Consider the following 22,906-nt stretch of genomic DNA (forward strand, 5'->3'; position numbering starts at 1 on the left):
AGCAATCAACATTTTCCCTCCAAATCAGCCAGAGATTCCTGTAGCTCTTTCAAATAATCTTAGGCATCATTGTGACATACCTTAGCAGTTTCCTTAACTATTCTATGACTTTAGAGGGATGGCTTGATTTAGGCAGTGTCTTGGTAGTACTAAACTGCTTCCACTTTACTATAAGGATGTTTATAGCACACAGTGGCTTAGTAGGGAGGGGTGGGTTGCCCCCAGGCACCATCTTAGTGGGGGTGCCGGCACCTCTCCGCCCCTCATGCTCCACACTCATTCCCTCCCTCTCCCCCCACCGGTACCTATTTAAATCTTTGCCAGAACAAACAAATTCTCCAGCCTGCTGCTCACATCGGCCTGGCTCCCCTCTGAAATCACTTCTGGGTTGCAGAGCCAGGAAGTGATGTCAGAGAGAAAGCCAATGCTGGTGCAGCAGCAGGCCGGAGAAGCTGCTTGGGTTGGCAAAGATTTAGAGGTACGGGGAAAGGGAGGGTCCAAGTATGGTGTGTGTGGGGGGGGGGAGGGCAGGAAAGGAGTGTGGGGGGGGTGCATGAGGAGCATGGGAGGTGCGGAAGGAACAAGGGCAGAGAGGTGGGCGCAGGGGTATCACCGTCTTGGGCGCTTCCTACCCTTGCTATGTCACTGATAACACTTACAAATATTTTATAGTCTGTCCCGTTGTGTGCTTTTGAATAATTTTATACTGGAGTTTTTCTCATCAGCTCTCTTTTTGGTATGTTTACACCTTTGCAGCAAATAGACTTTATACAACAGCTTGATTTTTCATCTGGGAGTATTTGAATCCGTTCTTTCACTATGATTGTACATAGGTGTGCTCTGTTTAGCTTATGGGCACTATTAAGGCAATTTTGGAAAACTGAGCTAATTTGAGTTTGTTATGAAAAGGGGTGTGAAAACTTAACCAATCAAGACTTTTTGGTTTCTTACTCTTAATTACTTTTTGAATATTGAATGTTTAGTGTAGGGATGGGCAACCTTTATACTCATAGAGAGGGCTGCATGAAAGTCAGTAATATCTCTGGCAAGCTGCAACATTAAACAATATTGAAACCAGAAATAAGCAAAAATTTAATAAAAAAATGATGGAAACAAACTGCTAGAGTAGTTATTCTGAAAATATTTGCAAAATACAGTAGTTAAAATCACCAAAACTCTGGTTAATGATGCTGCAGGTTGCCCATCCCTGGTATAGGGTCTTGTGTAGATCAGTGAAACATACTCTACTACTGTTAATTATGTCTATAGCACTACCAGACGTACGTAGTAGTGTTGCCTGATTCACGATTCGAATCAGTTCACCGATTCAAATCAGGTGAATCGATTCAAATCGGTTCATTTTTGTGAAAAACCGGACTCGCTGATTCAGCCCCGAGACAAGTTCAGGCTTTTTCTCACCGCCTGCCGCCGGACTCGTTCCCATCTAATGTAACTTCCAGTTTTGCAAAACTGGAAGTTACATCAGAAGAAACGAAAGGACGTAGGAGTGTCAAACGGCGAGCGAGCGGATCTTGTGCAGCAGACCTCGGCAGCAGCAAAGGGTAATTTTGGTTGGCTTTCTTCCCGCATTTCTCCTCTCTTCCCCGCAATTCCACATCCAGTCCAGTAAGTAAATGAATCGGCAGGGGGGCTGGTGAGTCTTGGGGCTGGAAGCTGAGAATCGGCAGGGGGGCTGGGGATGGAAGCTGAGAATCGTCAGGGAGCTGGTGAGTCTTGGGTGCTGGGGATGGAAGCAGCAGGTCAAATAATTGCTGCTCGGCGAAGCTGTCTGAAGCCAGCCAAAGCTGACAAACTGATATTTCTAAATAAGAACTGGCAAATGTAATTTATTTAATCCATGTTTCTAACTAATTTTAAAGCTATGTTATAGTTTGGAAGTTCCTATTTTTGACATGATATTGCCTTAGTTAAATAAAATGTTTAAACTTAAAAAGCTGTGTCATTAACAGTGAATCGAATCGAAAAATCGATTCAACAGGGTGAATCGAATCAAAATTATTTTTCTCTGAATTGGGCAGCACTAGTACGCAGTGCTGTACAGAGTCACAAAAGAGGCAATCCCTGCTCATAGGAGCTTACTCTATTCAATACATTTTGAACTGTATTTTTCCAGATAGCAGAATGTGAAATAGGTGTGAAGACTTTAGAAGGCGCTTAAATTCTGCTAAGCTAGTTGTTTAGTAGTCTATAGTAATTTGACGGTGTACAAGGGTTCTTTTTTGGCAAGGTAGAACCTAGAACCCTAGGAAATGTGAGATTTATCCAAGTTTAAACTACTTTTCCTTTGACTAATTTAATGGATGCCAATAGAGATCATAGCACACTGTTTTGCGTTCTTACACATATTCATAAATAGAGAATAAAAATAGCTGCTTGGGCCTTTTTAGTCATTCATGGACTTTTTTGGAAACCCTATGGCTGACTCCAAGATTTAGCTAATCAAAATGTGTCTGTGGGTCCTGTCTGGCAGGTAAAGAAGCATGTTCGTAGCTTCCACTCGGAGAAGATTTACCAGTGCACAGAATGTGACAAGGCCTTCTGCCGACCTGATAAGCTGCGACTCCACATGCTTCGGCACTCTGATCGCAAGGACTTCCTTTGTTCAACTTGTGGAAAGCAGTTCAAGGTCAGAAAGCTGGGGAGTGTTTTCTTTTATAATCACCTGTCATTTTATGGTATGTTTTGTGCCTGAAGCATGAGGTATGATGTATGTGGATCATGTACAACGACGACTCATTTCTACAGCACTACTAGACATATGCAGCACTGTACATCAAAACATAGGGCTCCTTGTACTAAGGTGCGCTAGCGTTTTTAGCGCATGCAGAATATTACCACGCACTATGCGGCTAGAACTAACACCAGCTCAATGCTGGCGTTATGGTCTAGCACGCGTAGCAATTCAGCATGCGCTGTTCCGTGCGTTAATGCCCTAACGCAGCTTAGTAAAAAGAGCCCATAGTGATAATCCCTGCTCAAAAAAGCTTGCAGTTAGTCAAGACAGACAAAGTGAACGAGAAGGTTCATCCATATACAGTGCTCAGGTGGGGGAATGATAATTATGTGGCCAAAGTCAAATGAATATAGACCACGTGTAGCACTAAATTATTTATTTCCAAAATTTTTATGCTGTCTTTCTGAATACAGACAAGGCACTGTTACATAGTAACAATGAAGTCATTATTCAGCAGACTGATAACCAGTTAAAAATAACTCAATCTTTACCTTTAACTAGACATCTGGTTAAGTCAGATTGTTGAATTTAACCAGATAATTTAGGACAGTTATTTATGTGATGAAACTCAACCATATGAAGTTACCCAGATAACACTGAATATTACTACTACTTATTATTTCTATAGCACTGCCAGATGTGCACAGTGCTGTACATTAAACATATAAGAGACAATCCATGCTCAACATAGCTTACAATATAATCAAAACAGACAAACAAGACAAATAGGGATTAGGGAATATCTCACAAATGGAATGATAAAACAGACATTGGTAAGAGCTAAGAGTTAAAGACAGCTTCAAAAAAGTGGGCTTTTAGCCTAGATTTGAATACTGCCAGAGATGGAACTGGACATACTGACTCAGGCACGTGGTGCAGCAAGATAGAAGGGACAGAGTCTGGAGTTGGCGGTAGAGGAGAAGGGTACAGATAAGAGACACTTACCCAATGAATGGAGTTTCTGGGTAGGAGTATAGGGAAAGATAAGAGAGGAGAGATCTGCAGAGTGAATGCACTTGTAAGTCTATAAGAGGAGTTTTGAACGGTATGCAGAAATGGATAGGAAGCCAATGAAGTGACTTGAGGAGAGGGCTAATGTGAGCATAGCGACACTGGTGGAATATAAGTTGTGCAGCAGAATTTTAAATGGATTGAAGGGGAGAGAGATGGTTTGGTGGAAGACCTGTTAGAAGCAAGTTGCAGTAATTTCAACCAGACAAATTATGTGATTGAAATTTAGTCTGTCCGGAGTTCCATGATTTTCAGGAAAGGCGGGAGAGGGGAGATATGATAGAGACGTTTAAATACCTATGTAATGTAAATGCGCATGAGTCGAGTCTCTTTCATTTGAAAGGAAACTCTGCAATGAGAGGGTATAGGATAAAGTTAGGAGGTGACAGACTCCGGAGTAATCTAAGGAAATACTTTTTTACAGAAAGAGTGGTAGATGCATGGAACAGTCTCCCCGAAGAAGTGGTGGAGACAGAGACTGTGTCTGAATTCAAAAGGGCCTGGGATAGGGACATGGGATCTCTCAGAGAGAGAAAGAGATGGGCAGACTAGATGGGCCATTTGGCCTTTATCTGCCATCGTGTTTCTATGTTTCTATCAACTCCAGTAAACACCAAAGAGGCAATTTTTTAAGTGGGCAACTCCATTAGTCACTGCCATGAGAGCCAATTCTACATGGTGTCCAGAAAAATTGAGACTCCTTACTACAAAAAGACATTTTATGCAAAAAATTCTAGCAGTATTTTATTAAATCCTCCCCTGTTTTACTAAGCTGCGGTAGAGGGCAGGGAGGTTTGTCGGACCGTGCCTGTTGTCGGTCGGTCGGGGAAGCGCCACAAAGGTAAGGGGACCTGGCCGGCTGTGCATCCCCCCCTTAAGGCTGCACCCGGGGCGGACCATCCTCCCCGCCCCCCCTTGGTATGCCACTGACTTTCCCTACCTGCCCTGCTGCAGCACACAGCCGACCGGAAGTCTTCCCGATGTCAGCACTGATGTCGGAGGAAGGGAGGGCTTTGCTTAAGCCCTCCCTCCAACGTCAGCGCTGACATCGTGGAAGACTTCCGATCGGCTGTGTGCTGCGGCAGGGCAGGTAGGGAAAAGACAAGCCTCGCGAGTACATCCAACCCCGCAGGAACCCCGTGACCCTAGGGGGCGTCCCCACGGGATCCCCGTGACCCGAAGGGGGAACCCGTGGGTCCCGTGGGATTCCCGTCATCCCCACTCCCGTGCAGTTCTCTAGTCTAGAATGATTCATCGCGACCATTTAAGAGCCGCCAGTTCAGTGCAGCCCTTTCAATGTGGGATATTCCATGTTGCCAGTTTCAGCACTGGCGTTTCAGCTCTATCTATTCCATCACACCTTACACTTCCAAAGAGTTCACATCGCTGCCTTAAACCAGTATCTCTCAAACTTTTTTAGCTCCGGCACAATAAATGGAGCAAATGTTTTTCACAGCACATCATAATTGAAATAATAAAATTGCAAAACCAACAAAAAATTAAATTTGAGCCATTTATTTAAAGTTCTTAAGTATGAGTAATTGTAGTAATGGTGAAACTAAAGTAGATAGAACAGAATTGCTAATGAATGTGATGGATAAGCTTGTCTTTGAGTACAAATTAACTCAAAACGCAGCTTGATAGTCAACAAGCAAATGCAAATTTCATAATCCACCATCTGCAGTCGTTCTCTTTTTTTCAATTTAATTTCTGTCAGAGCAGAAAATACCAGTTCAAAAAGATAAGATAACTTTGTTGCTCAAGTTAGGGTAACTACTGCATAAAAATAAAACTAAAATTACTTGCTGTTAGTTTTCAAGGACCAATCGTGTTAAAGAATGATGCTTATCTGGGTGGTTGTATCCTTACACTCGCAGATGCTCATAACATTATCAGACTTTTGCGTATGAAATATACATGTCATCTATTCTAGTGTATACTTATGAAGGGAATTTTTAAAAATAAAGTAAAATTCTGAAAGCTCTCATGGCACACCCAGAATCTCTTTGGGGCACACCTGTGCTGTGGCACACAGTTTGAGAGACACTGCCTTAAACAGTGCATCACTATTTTAAAAGAGTTTCACTTACATCTCTATGGCCCGTTTTACAACTTTTCAACCTTAAACTTTATCCCAGGACAAGCAGGCATGATATTCTCACATGTGGGTGACGTCATCTACGGAGCCCCGGCGCGGACAGCTTTTCAAGCAAACTTGATTAAAGTTTCAAGTTTGCACACTGCACCACGCATGTGCGTGCCTTCTCGCCCACTAGAGGGCGCATCCCACCTCGTGGTCCTCAGTTCAAATTTTTCCGCGGAGCAAGAAAGCCCTGTGGATCTGAGCTCCAGTGTTTTTGCCTTCTAGCTGCCGCGTTTAGTTTGTTTTCCCTTCGAATTAGTTCGCGGTGCTGTTTTTCTTTTCGTTTCCCTTCAAAAAAAAAAAAAAAAAAAAAGTCTTTCGTTTTTCCTCGGGCTCCGGGGGCTCCCGGAATCCGTGGCCGCGGGACGTCGGTACGTTCCCGGCCTTCTTCTTTTTCTTTGTGGATGTCCCGTCCTGTTACGGGATTCAAAAAGTGCAGCCGGTGTGAGAGGTTGCTTTCCATCACTGACCCTCACCGGTGGTGCATTGTCTGTCTTGGGCCCGAACATCCGACAGACTCGTGTGATCGCTGTGCTACCTTCCAAAACAGGGCCCTCCGTCGCCGTAAGGCAAGAATGGCCGAATTGTTCGCCGTCGATGCGCCGCCTAAGGCCTCGACATCGGCCTCGGCTTCGGCCCCGGCCTTGACCTCGGCCTCGGCGTCCTCGGGGGCCTCGGCCTCGCCTCGGCCCTCTTCCTCGAAGGCGTCGTCAGTGAAGCAAGCTTCGGGTAAGTCCTCTGTTCCATCCCCTTCAGCAAAGAAGCCATCCTCGAGTCAGGCCAAGGCGGGTGGGTCGACCCCGGCCCCGCATCGGACCTCGACTCCGCACACCCCGAGGGAATACTCGAAACCGAGGTCGCCCTCCAGGGAGTGTGCCCCGGACTCGGAACTCCCCACCTTCGTGGGGATTCCGGCCTTCCAGGATCTCCTCCGAGCTCTGATCTCATCGGAGCTGTCGGGAGCCCTGGAAGTGTTGCAGCGTGCTGCGGTCCCGGCGGCCTCGACCTCGGCCGGGGCGCCTTCGGTCTCGGAGGCCCCGGCCTGGGCTCCCTCGGGAGCCCCGGCCTCGGCGACCTCGGCCTCGGGTGTAGTGGCCCCGTTCGCCTCGGTCTCGGCCCCACCCCGGACCTCGACCTCGGGAGAACCCCCTGAGCGGAGTGTAAGGCCCAAAGAAAAGTTGCGCAGAGTGCGCCGTCTTTCCTCCTCTTCCTCCGGGTCTTCCAGACACGCCTCGCCCTCGACGCGACCTCGGACGGGGCGTCGATCGAGGAAGTCTAAGCGGCCCCGAGGCTCGCCTCGGCGCGACCGTTCCTCGTCGTTCGGGGGCGAGGCGCTGCAGGTGTCGGAGTTGCGCCTCGACAACCCGAGGCTCCTCCGCTCACCTCATGGGAAGTCTTCCCGGGCCGCCTCGCCGAGGAAACGGGAGAGTGTCCCACGAACCCCGGGGTCCTCACCCAAGGGTTCTGCGAGGAGGATAACTTCCCCTTCCCCCTCGAGGGCCCTCGAGAGGGGATCCTGGGATTCGGGATCGGTTAGGGATACTCATTATTCCCATGAGGCCTCCCCCCTCTCCTCGGTGGGGCGGTCGAGAACCCCGTCTCCCCAGGCTAGGCCGTCCTCATTTTCATCCTTCGTTCAGGACATGGCCCAAGCCCTGGGGATTGACCTCATGGTAAGCTCTCGGTATTCCAAAGAATTTTTGGAGGAACAGGACCTCCCCACTCTTCCTAGGGAGGTGCCTAGACTCCCTCTCAACAGTGTCCTTCTGCAAACCTGGCTGAAGAACTTGTCAAACCCTCTTACAGTCACGTCTGTGCCTTCAAAAATGGAATCGAAATATAGGACGATTCCCCCTAAAGGGTTCGATAAGGCGCAGCTCTCACACCAGTCTCTTCTGGTGGAGTCTGCTCTTAAAAAATCACAGCCCTCACGGGTTTCTGCGGCGGTTCCACCAGGCAGGGAGGGGCGGACCCTGGACAAGTTTGGCCGTCGCCTCTATTCAAATTCCCTGATGGCCACCAGGGTTCTAAATTACGCCTTCACCTTTTCCTCCTATTTGCGTGGTATGGTGAAGGACCTTCCTCAATATCGAAACTCGTTACCGGATTCCCAAAGAGCAGGATTCGATAAGTTTATGTCCAACCTGTCTCAATTGCGGTTGTACCTATTCCATGCAGTGTACGACGCCTTTGAGCTGGTTTCGAGGGTGTCGGCCCTCGCGGTGGCCATGCGCCGCTTGGCCTGGCTTCGCACCCTCGACATGGACCCAAACCTGCAGGAACGCCTGGCAGACTTGCCTTGTGTGGGGTCCGAGTTATTCGACGAGTCATTGGATGCGGCGACCAAGCGCTTGTCGGAACAGGAGCGCTCTCTAGCATCCCTGGTCCGCCCCAAACCTAGGCCCCCGCCGCAGAAACCCTTTCGGCCTCCGCCGCGCCGATACCCTCAGAAGTCGACCCCGGCTTTCTCGAGACCGCCTCCGAGACGTCCGTCTCAGCGAGGCAGAGGGGGACAAAACCAAGCCCCGGCGCAGGGCCCTTCTAAGCCCGCGCCTTCCTTTTGACGGGCCGAGCGGACGGGGCGGGTTCCCCTCCGCACTTCCACAGGAACCCCTTCCTATCGGGGGCCGTCTTCGGTCCTTCCGGGAGGCATGGACCGGGATTACCTCAGACGCTTGGGTGCTCCGGATCGTCTCCGAGGGCTACTCGCTCAACTTTGTGTCCTCGCCGCCGGACAGTCCCCCAAGTTTAGTCCCCTGCAACCGTTCGCAGCTACCGACCCTTATAACCGAAGCCAAAGCTCTCTTGAAGCTTCGGGCGGTCGAGCCGGTCCCCAAGGACCAGTGGGGTACGGGGTTTTACTCCCGCTACTTTTTGGTCCCAAAAAAGACCGGGGACCTGCGCCCCATACTGGACCTCAGGAAGCTCAACAAATTCCTGGCCCGGGAGAAGTTTCGAATGCTATCTCTCCCGGTTTTGTATCCCCTCTTAGAGGAAGGGGACTGGATGTGCTCCCTCGACCTGAAGGAAGCATACACCCATGTTCCGGTGCACCCCGCCTGTCGAAGATTCTTACGATTCCAGGTGGGGGACCTCCACCTCCAGTACAGGGTACTGCCCTTCGGCCTGGCCGCGTCCCCACGAGTATTCACGAAGTGCATGGTGGTGGTTGCGGCAGCCCTCAGGTCACGTGGACTCCATGTGTTCCCTTACCTGGACGATTGGCTCATCAAAGCCCCGACCAGGGAGGGGGTTACCTCAGCGACCCGACAGTCTATTGCCTTCCTGCAAACTCTCGGGTTCGAAATAAACTTTCCAAAGTCTCAGTTGAGGCCGTCGCAGTCTCTTCAATTCATAGGTGCGGTGCTGGACACGGTGCGCCTACGCTCCTACCTGCCGACCCAGCGGTTGGAAACCTTGGTACGGATGAGCCGCCAGGTCTCTCAACTATCGAGTGTGTCGGCCAAGCGCATGATGATGCTGCTGGGCCATATGGCCTCGACGGTACATGTCACACCGTTTGCGAGGCTACATCTGAGGATCCCTCAGTGGACCCTCGCGTCCCAGTGGCGTCAGGAGTGCGACCCGGTGTCTCGCCTCATTTCGGTGACTCCGCCCTTGCGGAAATCGCTGCGTTGGTGGACAGACTCTTCAAATCTGTCCATGGGGCTATTGTTCCGCACTCCGCCTTTTCGCAAGGTCCTGACCACGGACTCCTCGGAGTACGCGTGGGGAGCCCATCTCGACGGTCTTCGCACGCAGGGCCTGTGGTCGGCAGAAGACCGTCAGTGTCATATCAACGTGCTAGAGCTGCGGGCCATCTTCCTAGCACTTCGAGCCTTCGTTAACATATTGCAGGACCAGGTGGTCCTCGTCCGCACGGACAATCAGGTGGCAATGTATTATGTGAACAAGCAGGGAGGAACGGGGTCATGGCCCCTCTGCTCCGAAGCTCTTCGCCTCTGGGAGTGGGCGGCCTCCCGGAACATCTTCCTCCGGGCGGTCTACATCCAAGGAGAACGGAATTGCCTGGCGGACAAACTCAGTCGACTTCTGCAACCGCACGAGTGGACTCTACACTCAGCAGTTCTAAGCGAGATTTTCGCTCGCTGGGGAACGCCACAGGTGGATCTGTTTGCCTCTCCGGAGACACACAAACTACCACTATATTGTTCTCGGATGTACTCGCAGGACCGTCTGGAAGCGGATGCCTTCCTACTCGACTGGGAAGGGAGGTTCCTGTATGCTTTCCCTCCGTTCCCTCTGATCATGCGAACGTTGGTACACCTAAAATCGTCCACGGCCACGATGATTCTCATAGCACCTCGGTGGCCGCGTCAGCACTGGTTCTCCCTGCTGCTCCAGCTCAGTGCCAGGGAGCCTCTTCCCCTGCCTGTCTCTCCGTCTCTGCTGTCTCAGAGTCAAGGATCCATGTTACATCCCAATCTGCAGTCATTGCACCTGACAGCCTGGTTTCTTGTTCCCTGACTCCTCCGGACCTGTCTCAATCGGTGAAGGAGGTGTTGGAAGCCTCCCGCAAGATCTCGACGAGGCTTTGCTATGCGCAGAAATGGACCAGGTTTTCCACCTGGTGTTCGTCCTTTCACCTGGATCCGGTATCAGTTCCGGTATCCTCGGTCTTAGAATATTTATTTCATTTGTCGCGCTCCGGCTTGAAAACCACTTCGGTGCGGGTTCACCTCAGTGCGATTTCTGCTTTCCACCAACCTCTGGAGGGACGCCCTCTGTCACTCCATCCCTTGGTGACACGCTTCATGAAAGGGTTACTCAGGGTTTGCCCCCCTCTCAATCCCCCGTCTGTCGTGTGGAATTTGAATGTAGTTCTGGCTCAACTGATGAAACCCCCTTTTGAGCCACTCAACAAGTCCCTCTTGAAATTTCTGACTTGGAAGGCAGTGTTTCTGATTGCCCTCACCTCCGCCAGGCGGATTGGGGAGTTGCAAGCCTTGGTTGCGGACCCTCCTTTCACTGTCTTTCATCACGACAAGGTGGTTCTCCGCACCCATCCTAAGTTTTTACCTAAAGTTGTTTCGGACTTCCACCTCAATCAGTCCATTGTCCTTCCTGTGTTCTTCCCGAAGCCCCACTCCCATCCTGGCGAGACGGCGCTTCACACGCTTGACTGTAAGAGGGCGTTGGCATATTATCTTCAACGCACCAGGTCTCATCGGAAGGTCCCTCAATTGTTTTTGTCCTTCGATCCCAATCGATTAGGGCATCCAGTTTCCAAGCGCACTCTGTCTAACTGGTTGGCCGCTTGCATTTCCTTTTGCTACGCTCAGGCTGGCCTTCCTCCCCCGGGTCGAGTCACGGGGCACAAGGTCCGAGCAATGGCAGCTTCGATAGCCTTTCTCCGATCCACTCCGATGGAGGACATATGTAAGGCTGCCACTTGGTCTTCGGTTCATACATTCACCTCTCATTACTGTCTGGACACTCTATCCAGGAGTGACGGCCGGTTTGGCCAGTCAGTGTTGCAAAATCTATTTTCCTAAATTGCCATCCTCCCACCTACCCTGTTTTGGTTAGCTTGGAGATCACCCACATGTGAGAATATCATGCCTGCTTGTCCTGGGATAAAGCACAGTTACTTACCGTAACAGGTGTTATCCAGGGACAGCAGGCATATATTCTCACAACCCGCCCGCCTCCCCGGGGATGGCTTCCTTGCTAGTTATGGAACTGAGGACCACGAGGTGGGATGCGCCCTCTAGTGGGCGAGAAGGCACGCACATGCGTGGTGCAGTGTGCAAACTTGAAACTTTAATCAAGTTTGCTTGAAAAGCTGTCCGCGCCGGGGCTCCGTAGATGACGTCACCCACATGTGAGAATATATGCCTGCTGTCCCTGGATAACACCTGTTACGGTAAGTAACTGTGCTTTTCCTCATTCACAGCCCGTGCATTGAAAGGATTTCACAGTACTTTAAAACAGTGCATCGCTACATTAAAAGAGTTTCAGTTCACAACTCTACCTTTTTTTTTGTCGCATCTGCTCACCATATCACAGTTCTTTCATCCTAGCTTGGTGCAGGAAGTTCACGTCTTCATGTCAGATGGGGTGGGAGCCAGTTGACGTTTTGATGTCAGAGGAGTGCATGAGCAGAAGAAAAATAAGCTGCCTGTATAGTATGAAAAGGAAGGTAGATATTGCCTTCTTTCAATAAAAAAGAACAAAATAAAAAATAAAACCGAGTGCTGTTCTCCAAAATAGAAAACAAGTAAAAAAAAAATAAAAAAAAATTAAAGAAGCAGTTTAAGGTCCCTCAACCACCCAGTACTTCCAGGACTATTACAAATCTAGGGAATCCAGTCATAGGTCTTTTTACCTCATGAGACAATGTCTCTCAATCCAGCGCAACAAGCCATCAAGAGGGATGCCTTTTCCATTCCTTGGATGGGACACCTACTGTACGCCTTTCCACCTGTTCCACTCCTCTCCAGAGTCCTTCAGAAGGTCATCAAGGACTTCGCGCATCTCATCCTGATTGCTCCTTGATGGCCCAAACATATCTTTTTCCCACTTCTTGTGGACCTTCTTGAAACTCTGCCCATCCCTTTGGGAACCTACTCCTCCCTTCTCATGCAACAGATTGGTCAGATTTTTCATTCCAATCTGATGAACCTCCACTTAACTGTATAGAAATTGAAAGAAAAATCCTGGATGAAGTTCCCGTCTCCCAACCAATAAAAGAGATACTCCTTGCTGCCAGGAGAGCCTCCACTAGGAGATCATATCAGTAAGTGAACATGTTTTTCTCAAAGGGCATCTTCTCAGCATCAGGACCACTCACATGTCCAATTTTATTTATTTAAAATTTTTTTATACTGCTAAAAAGTCTCAGCGGTTTCCAAAGTAACATAAAAATACACATACACTAAAATACAGTAATCCAAAATCATCATACATATAGCTAATGACATAAGAAAAATTCCCTTAATACTTTCAACAAGTACTCATCAACTACAATAAAGGGAAAGCAAAACAATTTCAGAGGAATGATTGTCATACCGTATCATAAATAAGCATCAACGAATAGCTTAGTTTTAAGCAGTTTTTTTTTTTTAAATAGAATGTTCCACACATAATCTTATTTGACCGGATAAGTTATTCCATAAAGACATCCCAGCAATCGTAAACATTTTAGTTTTTGTAGACAAATATCTTATATTCATAGCTGATTGATATACTAACTTCATAATACCAACTGATCGCAATTGAACACATCTTGACTTACCTTCTTCACCTATCGGATTTAGGCCTCAAGACAAACTTTGTGTGCATTCATCTAGCAGCAACATCTGCCTATCATATACCAATAAAGAAAAATCACTCTATAGACCTTATCAACGAACTATATGAATGATATAACTGAGTTCACAAAAACTTGCTCAGAATCATGGAGGGGAAAACTGGGGCGAACCCCAGAAAAAACCACCTCACAGCCCAATCATTGCATGGAGAGTAAACATTGCATGGAGAGTAAATGTGTATGAGAGTTATATCATCTCATACACATTTTTAAAGCAGATAATCTGCTATACGCGCTCCTTTTCTATGTGAGACAGCAGTCCTATTTTGAATCTTTTCACACCCATCGCATGAGCGTTTTTTCCATCCATTTCTGTTGGTTCCCTGAGGCAGGATCGAAATGTGCACGTCGGAACCTGCAAGCTGCAAGTTAAGTTTGCTAAGTCTTTCTCAAAGCTTGTTTTGACGTATGCCCAGTAAACAATTTGTTCAACTCCAGTGGTTTTTCACAACATAAAAATGTGTATGAGATGATATAACGTTTTGTTTACTCTCCATGCGATGATTGGGCTGTGAGGTGGTTTTTTCTGGGGTTCGGCCTAGTTTTCCTCTCCATGATTTTGAGCAAGTTTTTGTGAACTCAGTTATATCATTCATATAGTTCTTTGATAAGGTCTATAGAGTGATTTTTCTTTATTACAACATATGCACTTTATCACTCTTGTCATATTGGCTTCAACTCGTCCCCTCTTTATATTTATCATATACCAATAGACAGAAAGTCAGTTTCTCAACAATCCCTAGTCTCATGCATCCTCAGAGGCCTTACCAATCTATGACTCCCACTTCAAGATCTGCCTCTACCTTGGGATCTCAACATTGTCATGGACCAACTCATGACTGATCCTTTCGAGCCACTAGGCAATGGATCTATTACATTTCTCACATGAAAAACATTTATTACATCAGTATGCAGAGCCAGTGAGCTCCAGGCACTGGTAAATTACTGTCCTTATACTCAATTCTTTCCTAATCATGTGCAACTGTGCAAAATTCTACCATCTTTCTTTCCTCCTCCGCAATCTGAAGTGGAAAAACACCTCCATACCATGGACTGCAGAAGTGCGTTCCTGTTTTATAACACATAACATAACATAACAAAACATAAAAACTTGCTTCTATACCTCATAATTGTGAGGATCCATGCAGTTTACAAAAGAATAAGACAATCAAGAGGAACATATTAATTGCTCAGAAATTTAGAAAGATATGTTTTTAGATGTTTCCTAAACAGTGGAATGTACTAGTATTCAAAATCATGGAATTCAAGTCTTTGTCCCAAAAAGGCTGCTTGGTAAGCTAAAAGACGTTGATGATATTTCTTAAATTTACATCCCTTAACGGACAGAAAAGAAAAAAAAGAGTATCTAACCGTCTTGAATGTTTTACATTAACAAAAGTATCTCCGGGACATTGCAGCTGACAATCATACCAGTCAGCTTTTTGTCATTTTCAACCTGACCAATCTGGATCCATCAGCGTCTAAATGGACCATATCCATGTGGATTCCCATTGTATTGATTTCTACTACACCAAGGTAGGTCAACCACATTCTGACAAGATCGGCACCCATACATTGTGTGTTACAGCTTCCTCAGTAGAAAACTTCAGATCCATTCCAGTACAAGATATCTAAAAAGCTGCAACCTGGTCCTCAATCCACACATTTGTGAAGCATTATTATTTGCATCAAAGCACAGGACACTCATTTTGGTAAATCCATCCTATGCAATTTGTTTTCTCCTTAACCTATCGCCACCATCCTTAATACACTTTCTAGCTTAGGACTCGCAAATAAGTGTGCCTGCATCTCCCCTGCTTGTCTTTGGAGAAAGCTAAGTTGTTTACCTGTAATGTGGATTCTCTGTAGACAGCAGGGGAATACAGTCACACTTACCCATCTGCCACCCTCACAAAAATTTTCCATCTATATTCCTTCATCAGCTAGGGGTGGAGTCTCAGATGGCAGGAGACCCTGCACATGCCCAGTAAGCCAAAAGCTTACTGTAGCTAGGGAAGATCACCGACACACAGGATTGGTCTAGGGCTTCACCAATAAGTGTGGCAGCATTCCCCTGCTGACTACAGAAAACCCCCATTACAGGTAAGCAACTTCACTTTATCCTAGCAGCTTGGGAGTCCCACATGTGAGAATATTATGCTTGCTTGTCCTTGGATAAAACAAAGATACTTACCTGTAGCAGGTATTCCAGGTGTTCTCCGAGGACCACAGGCAAATATTCTCACAGCTCACCCACCTCCCCTAGTTAACTTCTTTGCCTTGTTACTGAACAGATGGTCTCGTGAGCTGACTTCGGGTGGGAAGGCACTGGCACACATGCAGTATGGGCACTGCCTAAAGATTTAAAGTGATCATGCACTTGGTAGTGTCTGTACTGGGTTTTGTGGATGACATTACCTACATGTAAGAATATATGCCTGCTGTCCTCAGAAAACACTTCCTACAAGTAAGTATCTTTGCTATACAAATGGTGGAATCAGTTCTGTTTAGTTAATATGTATGATCTGGCAGCAGAAGGGGATACTCTAAAACACAGTTCTTCAACCGCCGGTCCGCGGACCGGTACCGGTCCGCAGGAAATTTTTGCCGGTCCGCGCAGGACCGGCAAGATTGACTCATTTGAACTTCCTGCCGGTCCGCGCAGGACCGGCAAGATCAGCATCGGAAGCGTGCGCTGGGCCGGAGAGATCTTGGGGAGCCTCTGACAGTGGCTTTCTCCCCTCTCTGCAGCTCTTCTTACTTCCCAGCGTAGCGATTCACGAAGGTAGCCTCGGGGCTTTTGCTGAGTCGCGGCTGCCTCTGATGATGCAACTTCCTCTTTCCTCAGAGGCGGCGCGACCCAACAAAGGACCCGGGGCTGCCTTCGTGAATCGCTGCGCTGGGAAGTAAGAAGAGCTGCTGGGAGGGGAGAAAACCACTATCAGAGTCTGGGAAGCTGCTGGGCAGGGGAAAAAAGGGACAGCTGCTACTGGAAAGGGAGAAGGAGAGATGCTTCTGGGAGGGGAGGAGGGAAAGGAATCTGGGAAGCTGCTGGGCCAGGAAAAAAAAGGACAGCTGCTACTGGAGAGGGAGAAGAAGGAGAGATGCTTCTGGGAGGGGAGGAGGGAAAGGAATCTGGGAAGCTGCTGGGCAAGATAAAAAAAGGGACAGCTGCTACTGGAGAGGGAGAAGAAGGAGAGATGCTTCTGGGAGGGGAGGAGGGAAAGAAATCTGGGAAGCTGCTGGGCAAGATAAAAAAAGGGACAGCTGCTACTGGACAGGGAGAAGAAGAAGGAGAGATGCTTCTGGGAGGGGAGGAGGGAAAGGAATCTGGGAAGCTGCTGGGCAAGATAAAAAAGGGACAGCTGCTACTGGACAGGGAGAAGAAGAAGGAGAGATGCTTCTGGGAGGGGAGGAGGGAAAGGAATCTGGGAAGCTGCTGGGCAAGGAAAAAAAGGACAGCTGCTACTGGATAGGGAGAAGAAGGAGAGATGCTTCTGAGAGGGGAGGAGGGAAAGGAATCTGGGAAGCTGCTGGGCAGGGGAAAAAAGGGACAGCTGCTACTGGAAAGGGAGAAGGAGAGATGCTTCTGGGAGGGGAGGAGGGAAAGGAATCTGGGAAGCTGCTGGGCTAGGAAAAAAAGGGACAGCTGCTACTGGAGAGGGAGAAGGAGACGGAGAGATGCTTCTGGGAGGGGAGGAGGGAATGGAATCTGGGAAGCTGCTGGGCAAGATAAAAAAAGGGACAGCTGCTACTGGAGAGGGAGAAGAAGGAGAGATGCTTCTGGGAGGGGAGGAGGGAAAGGAATCTGGGAAGCTGCTGGGCAAGATAAAAAAAGGGACAGCTGCTACTGGACAGGGAGAAGAAGAAGGGGAGATGCTTCTGGGAGGGGAGGAGGGAAAGGAATCTGGGAAGCTGCTGGGCAAGATAAAAAAGGGACAGCTGCTACTGGACAGGGAGAAGAAGAAGGAGAGATGCTTCTGGGAGGGGAGGAGGGAAAGGAATCTGGGAAGCTGCTGGGCAAGGAAAAAAAAGGACAGCTGCTACTGGATAGGGAGAAGAAGGAGAGATGCTTCTGGGAGGGGAGGAGGGAAAGGAATCTGGGAAGCTGCTGGGCTAGGAAAAAAAGGGACAGCTGCTACTGGAGAGGGAGAAGGAGACGGAGAGATGCTTCTGGAAGGGGAGGATTGAATGGAATCTGGGAAGCTGCTGGGCAAGATAAAAAAAGGGACAGCTGCTACTGGAGAGGGAGAAGAAGGAGAGATGCTTCTGGGAGGGGAGGAGGGAAAGGAATCTGGGAAGCTGCTGGGCAAGGAAAAAAAGGTACAGCTGCTACTGGAGAGGGAGAAGGAGAGATGCTTCTGGGAGGGGAGGAGGGAAAGGAATCTGGGAAGCTGCTGGGCAAGGAAAAAAAAGGGACAGCTGCTACTGGAGAGGGAGACGGAGAGATGCTGCTGGGAGGGGAGGAAGGGAAGAGAGTTACTGCTGGACAGGAGGAGGAGGGAAGGGAGAATGAAAAAAGGAAGGAAACAGCTGGCAGAAAGATTAGAGGAGGGGAAGGGGAGACACAGGCATGAGAAAGTAGAGAGATTGATGATAGGAAGGGGTCAGCAGAAAAATAAGCAGAGGGACAACGATGATAGATCTGGTGTAGGAGAGATAAAAATGAAGAGAGCAGTGAAGCTGGAATGAATCATGTAAATAGGAGAGAGGGGCACAAGCTGGATGGAAAGGAGAGAGGGACATAGAAAGAAGACAGATACCATATGGAAGGGGGAGAGGACAGATAGTGGATGGAAGGGGCAGATGCTGGATTGAAGAGACAGGGAGGGCATACGCTGGAAGGAAGAGAGTGAAAAAAAGATTGAAAGCAGAAACCAGAGACGACAAAAGGTAGAAAAAAATAATTTTATTTCTATTTTGTGATTAGAATATATCAGATTTGAAATATATATCCTGCTAGAGCTGGTGTTAGACATAACTGGGGACTGCAAAACCCAGGCAGTGCTTCTTTAGCTTTCAGCTGGCTTAGGGCGCTCTCTGACCAGGGGGCAGTTGCCCTAGTTGCACTCCCCTAAAACTATTCCTGTCATGTGTTACTTCAGTATTCTGTTAGCATGATATTTCTGTGTAGCATTCTGTAATAATTTGGCTTGTTCAGTTTTCTTGATAGTAGAGGGGATATATGTGAAGGGGAGGGGAGACAGGGGTTTTGTTGATCCTTGCTCTGAATTATTTGTATTTATAAAATGACAATTCTACAGAATATTGTTTCTTTTTATACTTTAATAAAATACATTCAATATAAAATCATAACTGAGGCTTGTGTGGATGGGATCAGATGATTTGTGGGGACCGAGCTCGCGGAGATGGGGCGGAAACGGGATTTTTAAATTTTAGTCCTAGTAGTTTGCCGGTCCACAAAATAATTCTTTTTTTTCTGCCGGTCCACGGGTGTAAAAAGGTTGAAGAACACTGCTCTAAAACACTGACACTGTGTGGGCTCTCCTTGGGGAATATTTGTTTGTTTTATATTGGTTTTTGCTGTATTATTACAAATTGAAATAAAGATAGTTTGAGCATTAACCTGCATGGTTTGTTCCCAGTGATTAATTTCATTGTTGCCATGTGTCTACCACAGATGTCATCTTGACTGTGTTGCTAAACAGCATTGAAATTCACTTTCATAAACTCTAGCTCTTTATTTTTTTTCCAGTCTATTGTACTCTCACCAGCTGGTTTTTGTGTATATCATTGGCAGGATTGTCAAATGGGAAGCAAAGCAGGTGGTTGGCTATTATAAATTGATTCTTTATTGTCTTCCCTCTTGTAATGCTGCTATTACTTCTCACGTTAATTTGTAGTGAGCAAACCTGCAGCTGAAGAAGGGATATATTTCTTTAAAAAGCTTATAATAAATTTTTAGATGATGTCTATGATGCCTGCAAAGAATCCACTGTCCTATGTTTTTGCATAAATAAACCTATTTGTAGGTTCAAATAATTGTTTTAAAAGAAAGACTAGCATAATGCCCATGAATTATTCCACAATGAAACCTTGAATACTGTGTGAAATTCTGGTCATTGCATTTCAAAAATGATTTAATAGAATTAGAATAGGTACAGAGAAGAATGATCAAAATGATAAACTCTATGACAGAAGGCTAAAGAAGCTGGGCCTTTTCAGTGTGGCAATGGCTGAAGGAAGATATGATAGAGGCCTATAAAATTATTATTATTTTTTTTAAATCTTTATTCATTTTATTTCTTTCAACAAGTGTACAATATTATTACAAATGATTCACATAACTCACTTGACATTCTTAAACAACGTTATTATACATATTTTAATTCCCCCACCCACCTCCCATCCCTCCCCATATCCACAAAATAATCTATCCAAACATATACATACCTAGACATCTCTCTTCTATATTACAATTAATCTTACATTAACCTATCCCTCCCCCCACCCTTTCTTCCTCAAACTCTTTGTTCATTGTATTATATAAATTAAATGCACAATAAATATAACTATATATATTTAGGGGATATATTACATATATCCCCTAAAATTCCATAACAATATATTTCCAATAAATTTACCCCCTTTCCTTTTCTGTTCATACATATATACCATATTTCTTATATGCATTAATCAGTTAAAATATACCGCTATTTAATTAGACTATCCTATCCCCCCCCCACTTCTCCAAATTATCCCATAAGGAAAAAGAATAAACCTTAATCATTATAATATTCAATTAATGGCCTCCACACCTCCTGAAATCTTTTAAAATGACCCTTCTGTACTGCAAGTAGTCTTTCCATCTTGTACATATGACATACTGAGTTCCACCAGAAACTACAATTCAGTCTAGAACAGTCTTTCCAATTAGTCGTTATTTGCTGGATCCCCACACCAGTAAGAATCATCAGTAACTTATTATTTGTTGCAGATATTTGGCATTTAGCCCTCATACACATTCCAAAAACCACCGTGTCATTGGACAATGCCACATGACTTTCCATCATTAGGTTAACTTGATCCCAGATTGACAACCAAAATGCCTGAATACATGGACAATAGAATAAAAGATGGTCTAAAGTTCCAACTTCAATTTTACAATGCCAGCATCTATTAAACTTAGAGCAATCTAATTTTTGTAATCTAGTAGGGGTCCAGAATGCTCTATGCAACAAGAAGAACCATGCCGACATCGTACCTTTAATTCTCCAAGACCAAATACGTGGCCATTGAGATGCATTAATCTGATGCTTAATCTCAATGCTCCAAATATCTCTTAATCCATTTTTAGGTTTCTTATTCAAATAATTAGATATAATTTTATACCACTTTGCGGCCTGGTGTCCCAGAAAATCTGCCTGGAAACATAAGAATTCTAAGCTGTAATGATCATTTAAAGATTTCCATTCAGGGAATCCCACCTGAATAGCCTGCTTCAATTGCAACCACTTATAACTTTGTTTTTTATTCAGACCATATTTATGTTGCAATTGTGAAAAATCAAGCAGCTTACCATTATCAATTACTTCCTTTAAGGATCTTATACCTGCTTTAATCCAATCCTTCCAGACAACCTTAAACCTGCCTATTTGTATTTTGGAGTTTACCCAGATAGTTGTGTCGATTTTAAAATAGAATCAGGAGTTAATTTGTCTATAAGTCTTAATGTTTTCCAAGTATCCATTAATACTCTATTGTCTTTACGTATTCTAGGCATTTTTATACTAAGCAGAAGATCAAGCCTGAGTGGAAATATAAGTGATCTCTCCACCCATAACCATTCTGGTAGTTGTTCCAAAAGCTCTGGGAGGACCCAATACATACCTTGGCACATGATATAGGCCTGATGATACCTATAAAAATTGGGGAAATTTACCCCACCCTCCTCAATTGGTCTTTGTAGAGACACTAGAGCCACTCTTGCAATTTTACCCAGCCAAATAAATTTAACCAGAATACTATTTAACTTTTTATAGAAAGACCCCTGAAAAAACACTGGTATCATTCCCAATTGATAGCAAACCACAGGCAAAATAATCATTTTAACAGTTTGAACTCTTCCCCACAATGACAAATGCAAAGGATTCCATTGCTCACACAACTCTGTTACTTTTTGTAATAAAAATTTTTCATTTATTCTCATTGTCTCTTCGAGTGTCTTATTCAACCAAATACCTAAGTACTTTATTCCATCCTCTTTCCAAATAAAAGGAAAAGAATCAAGTATACCTTTTGTACAATGCACATTTAAAGGTAAAATCTCTGATTTAGTCCAATTTATTTTGTATCCTGAGAATTTTCCAAATGTATCTATTACTTCAAGTAGACATGGAATTGTTGTTTCTGGATTCCTCAAATGAAGCAAAATATCATCTGCATAAGCGGATACTTTATACTCCACTCCAGCACATGGAATACCCTGTATGTCCTTTGCCTGTCGAATAGCTAACAACAAGGGTTCAAGAACTATATCAAAAAGCAAAGGAGATAATGGACAACCCTGTCTAACTCCCCTCTGCAATTTAAAAGCATCCGAAAAATTATTATTTATATATAAACGAGCAGTTGGGGAGCTATACAGTGCTTGAATCATTTGTATAAATCCGGATCCAATACCAAACCATTCCATAGCTTGATACATGAAATTCCATTCTACACGATCAAAAGCCTTCTCAGCATCTAGTGATACCGAAAAAGCTGGATCCTTAATTTGTTTTGTTAAATAATACATCTGAAATGACAGTCTAGTATTATTAGAAGAGTGTCTTTGAGCAACAAATCCAGTTTGATTCAAACCTATTATATGCGGAAGAGCTTTAGCCAATCTTAATGCTAAAATCTTAGCTAATAATTTACCATCTACATTTATTAAAGATATAGGCCTGTAGTTTGAAACCAATGTTGGATCTTTATTTGGCTTTGGCAAAACAATAGTTAAAGATTCTGCCATAGTGCCTGATATACAACCTTTATTCAGTTGATCCTGATATAATTTTAATAAATATGGTAAAAGGGAAATTTGAAATTCTTTATAAAACTCTACTGTAAATCCATCTCCACCTGGAGCGGTCCCAACTCTAAGTGATTTCAATGCCGTTTGTAACTCTTTTAATGATATAGGTTTATCTAAACTTCCTTTTATATGATCAGGAACCTTAGGACCTTAAACTGAACTCAAAAAATCCAACCCATCTTTCTCTTTATTTAAATAAGACTCAGAAGAATACAGGGACTTATAATATTTTAAAAATTGTTTTAATATATTTCCAATTTGAGAATGAGAATTTCCTAACTCATCCTTAATTATGCCTATTTTCTCCTTCCTTTTCTTTGCTTTTAAATAATTTGCCAATAGTCTTCCAGCCTTATTTGCTGAGCAAAAATATATTTCCTTATTAATCCAGAGGAAATCTCATTATATTCACATTTTTTTTAACAACATTTGAAATGTTTCCTGTTCCCATTTGTTAACTAATTTTAATTCCAAATTTTTAATTTCTTTTTCCAGACTTACAAATTGTTTTCTTAGCTGTTTCTTTTTATATGCAGAATATGATATAATCTGTCCTCTCATCGTTGCCTTGAAAGCATCCCATAAAATTTCAACCGACATTTCCTCTAAATCAGTGTAAAAAAT

The 22,906-nt window shown here is 45.2% G+C and overlaps 1 protein-coding gene across 6 annotated transcripts in view; it reads left to right on the forward strand.

Annotated features, from left to right (window-relative positions):
- The window catches only part of PRDM10 (PR/SET domain 10), a 230,992-nt gene that overhangs the window by 137,146 nt on the left and 70,940 nt on the right, over window positions 1–22,906 (forward strand). For all 6 annotated transcript variants that reach the window (XM_033918444.1, XM_033918447.1, XM_033918448.1 and 3 more), the window contains one exon: window positions 2,492–2,647. In XM_033918444.1, coding sequence (XP_033774335.1) covers window positions 2,492–2,647 — 156 coding nt within the window. The remainder of the gene's footprint in view (window positions 1–2,491; window positions 2,648–22,906) is intronic.

Source organism: Geotrypetes seraphini, chromosome 13 (assembly GCF_902459505.1).
Source record: "Geotrypetes seraphini chromosome 13, aGeoSer1.1, whole genome shotgun sequence".
Classification (NCBI taxonomy): Eukaryota; Metazoa; Chordata; class Amphibia; order Gymnophiona; family Dermophiidae; genus Geotrypetes; species Geotrypetes seraphini.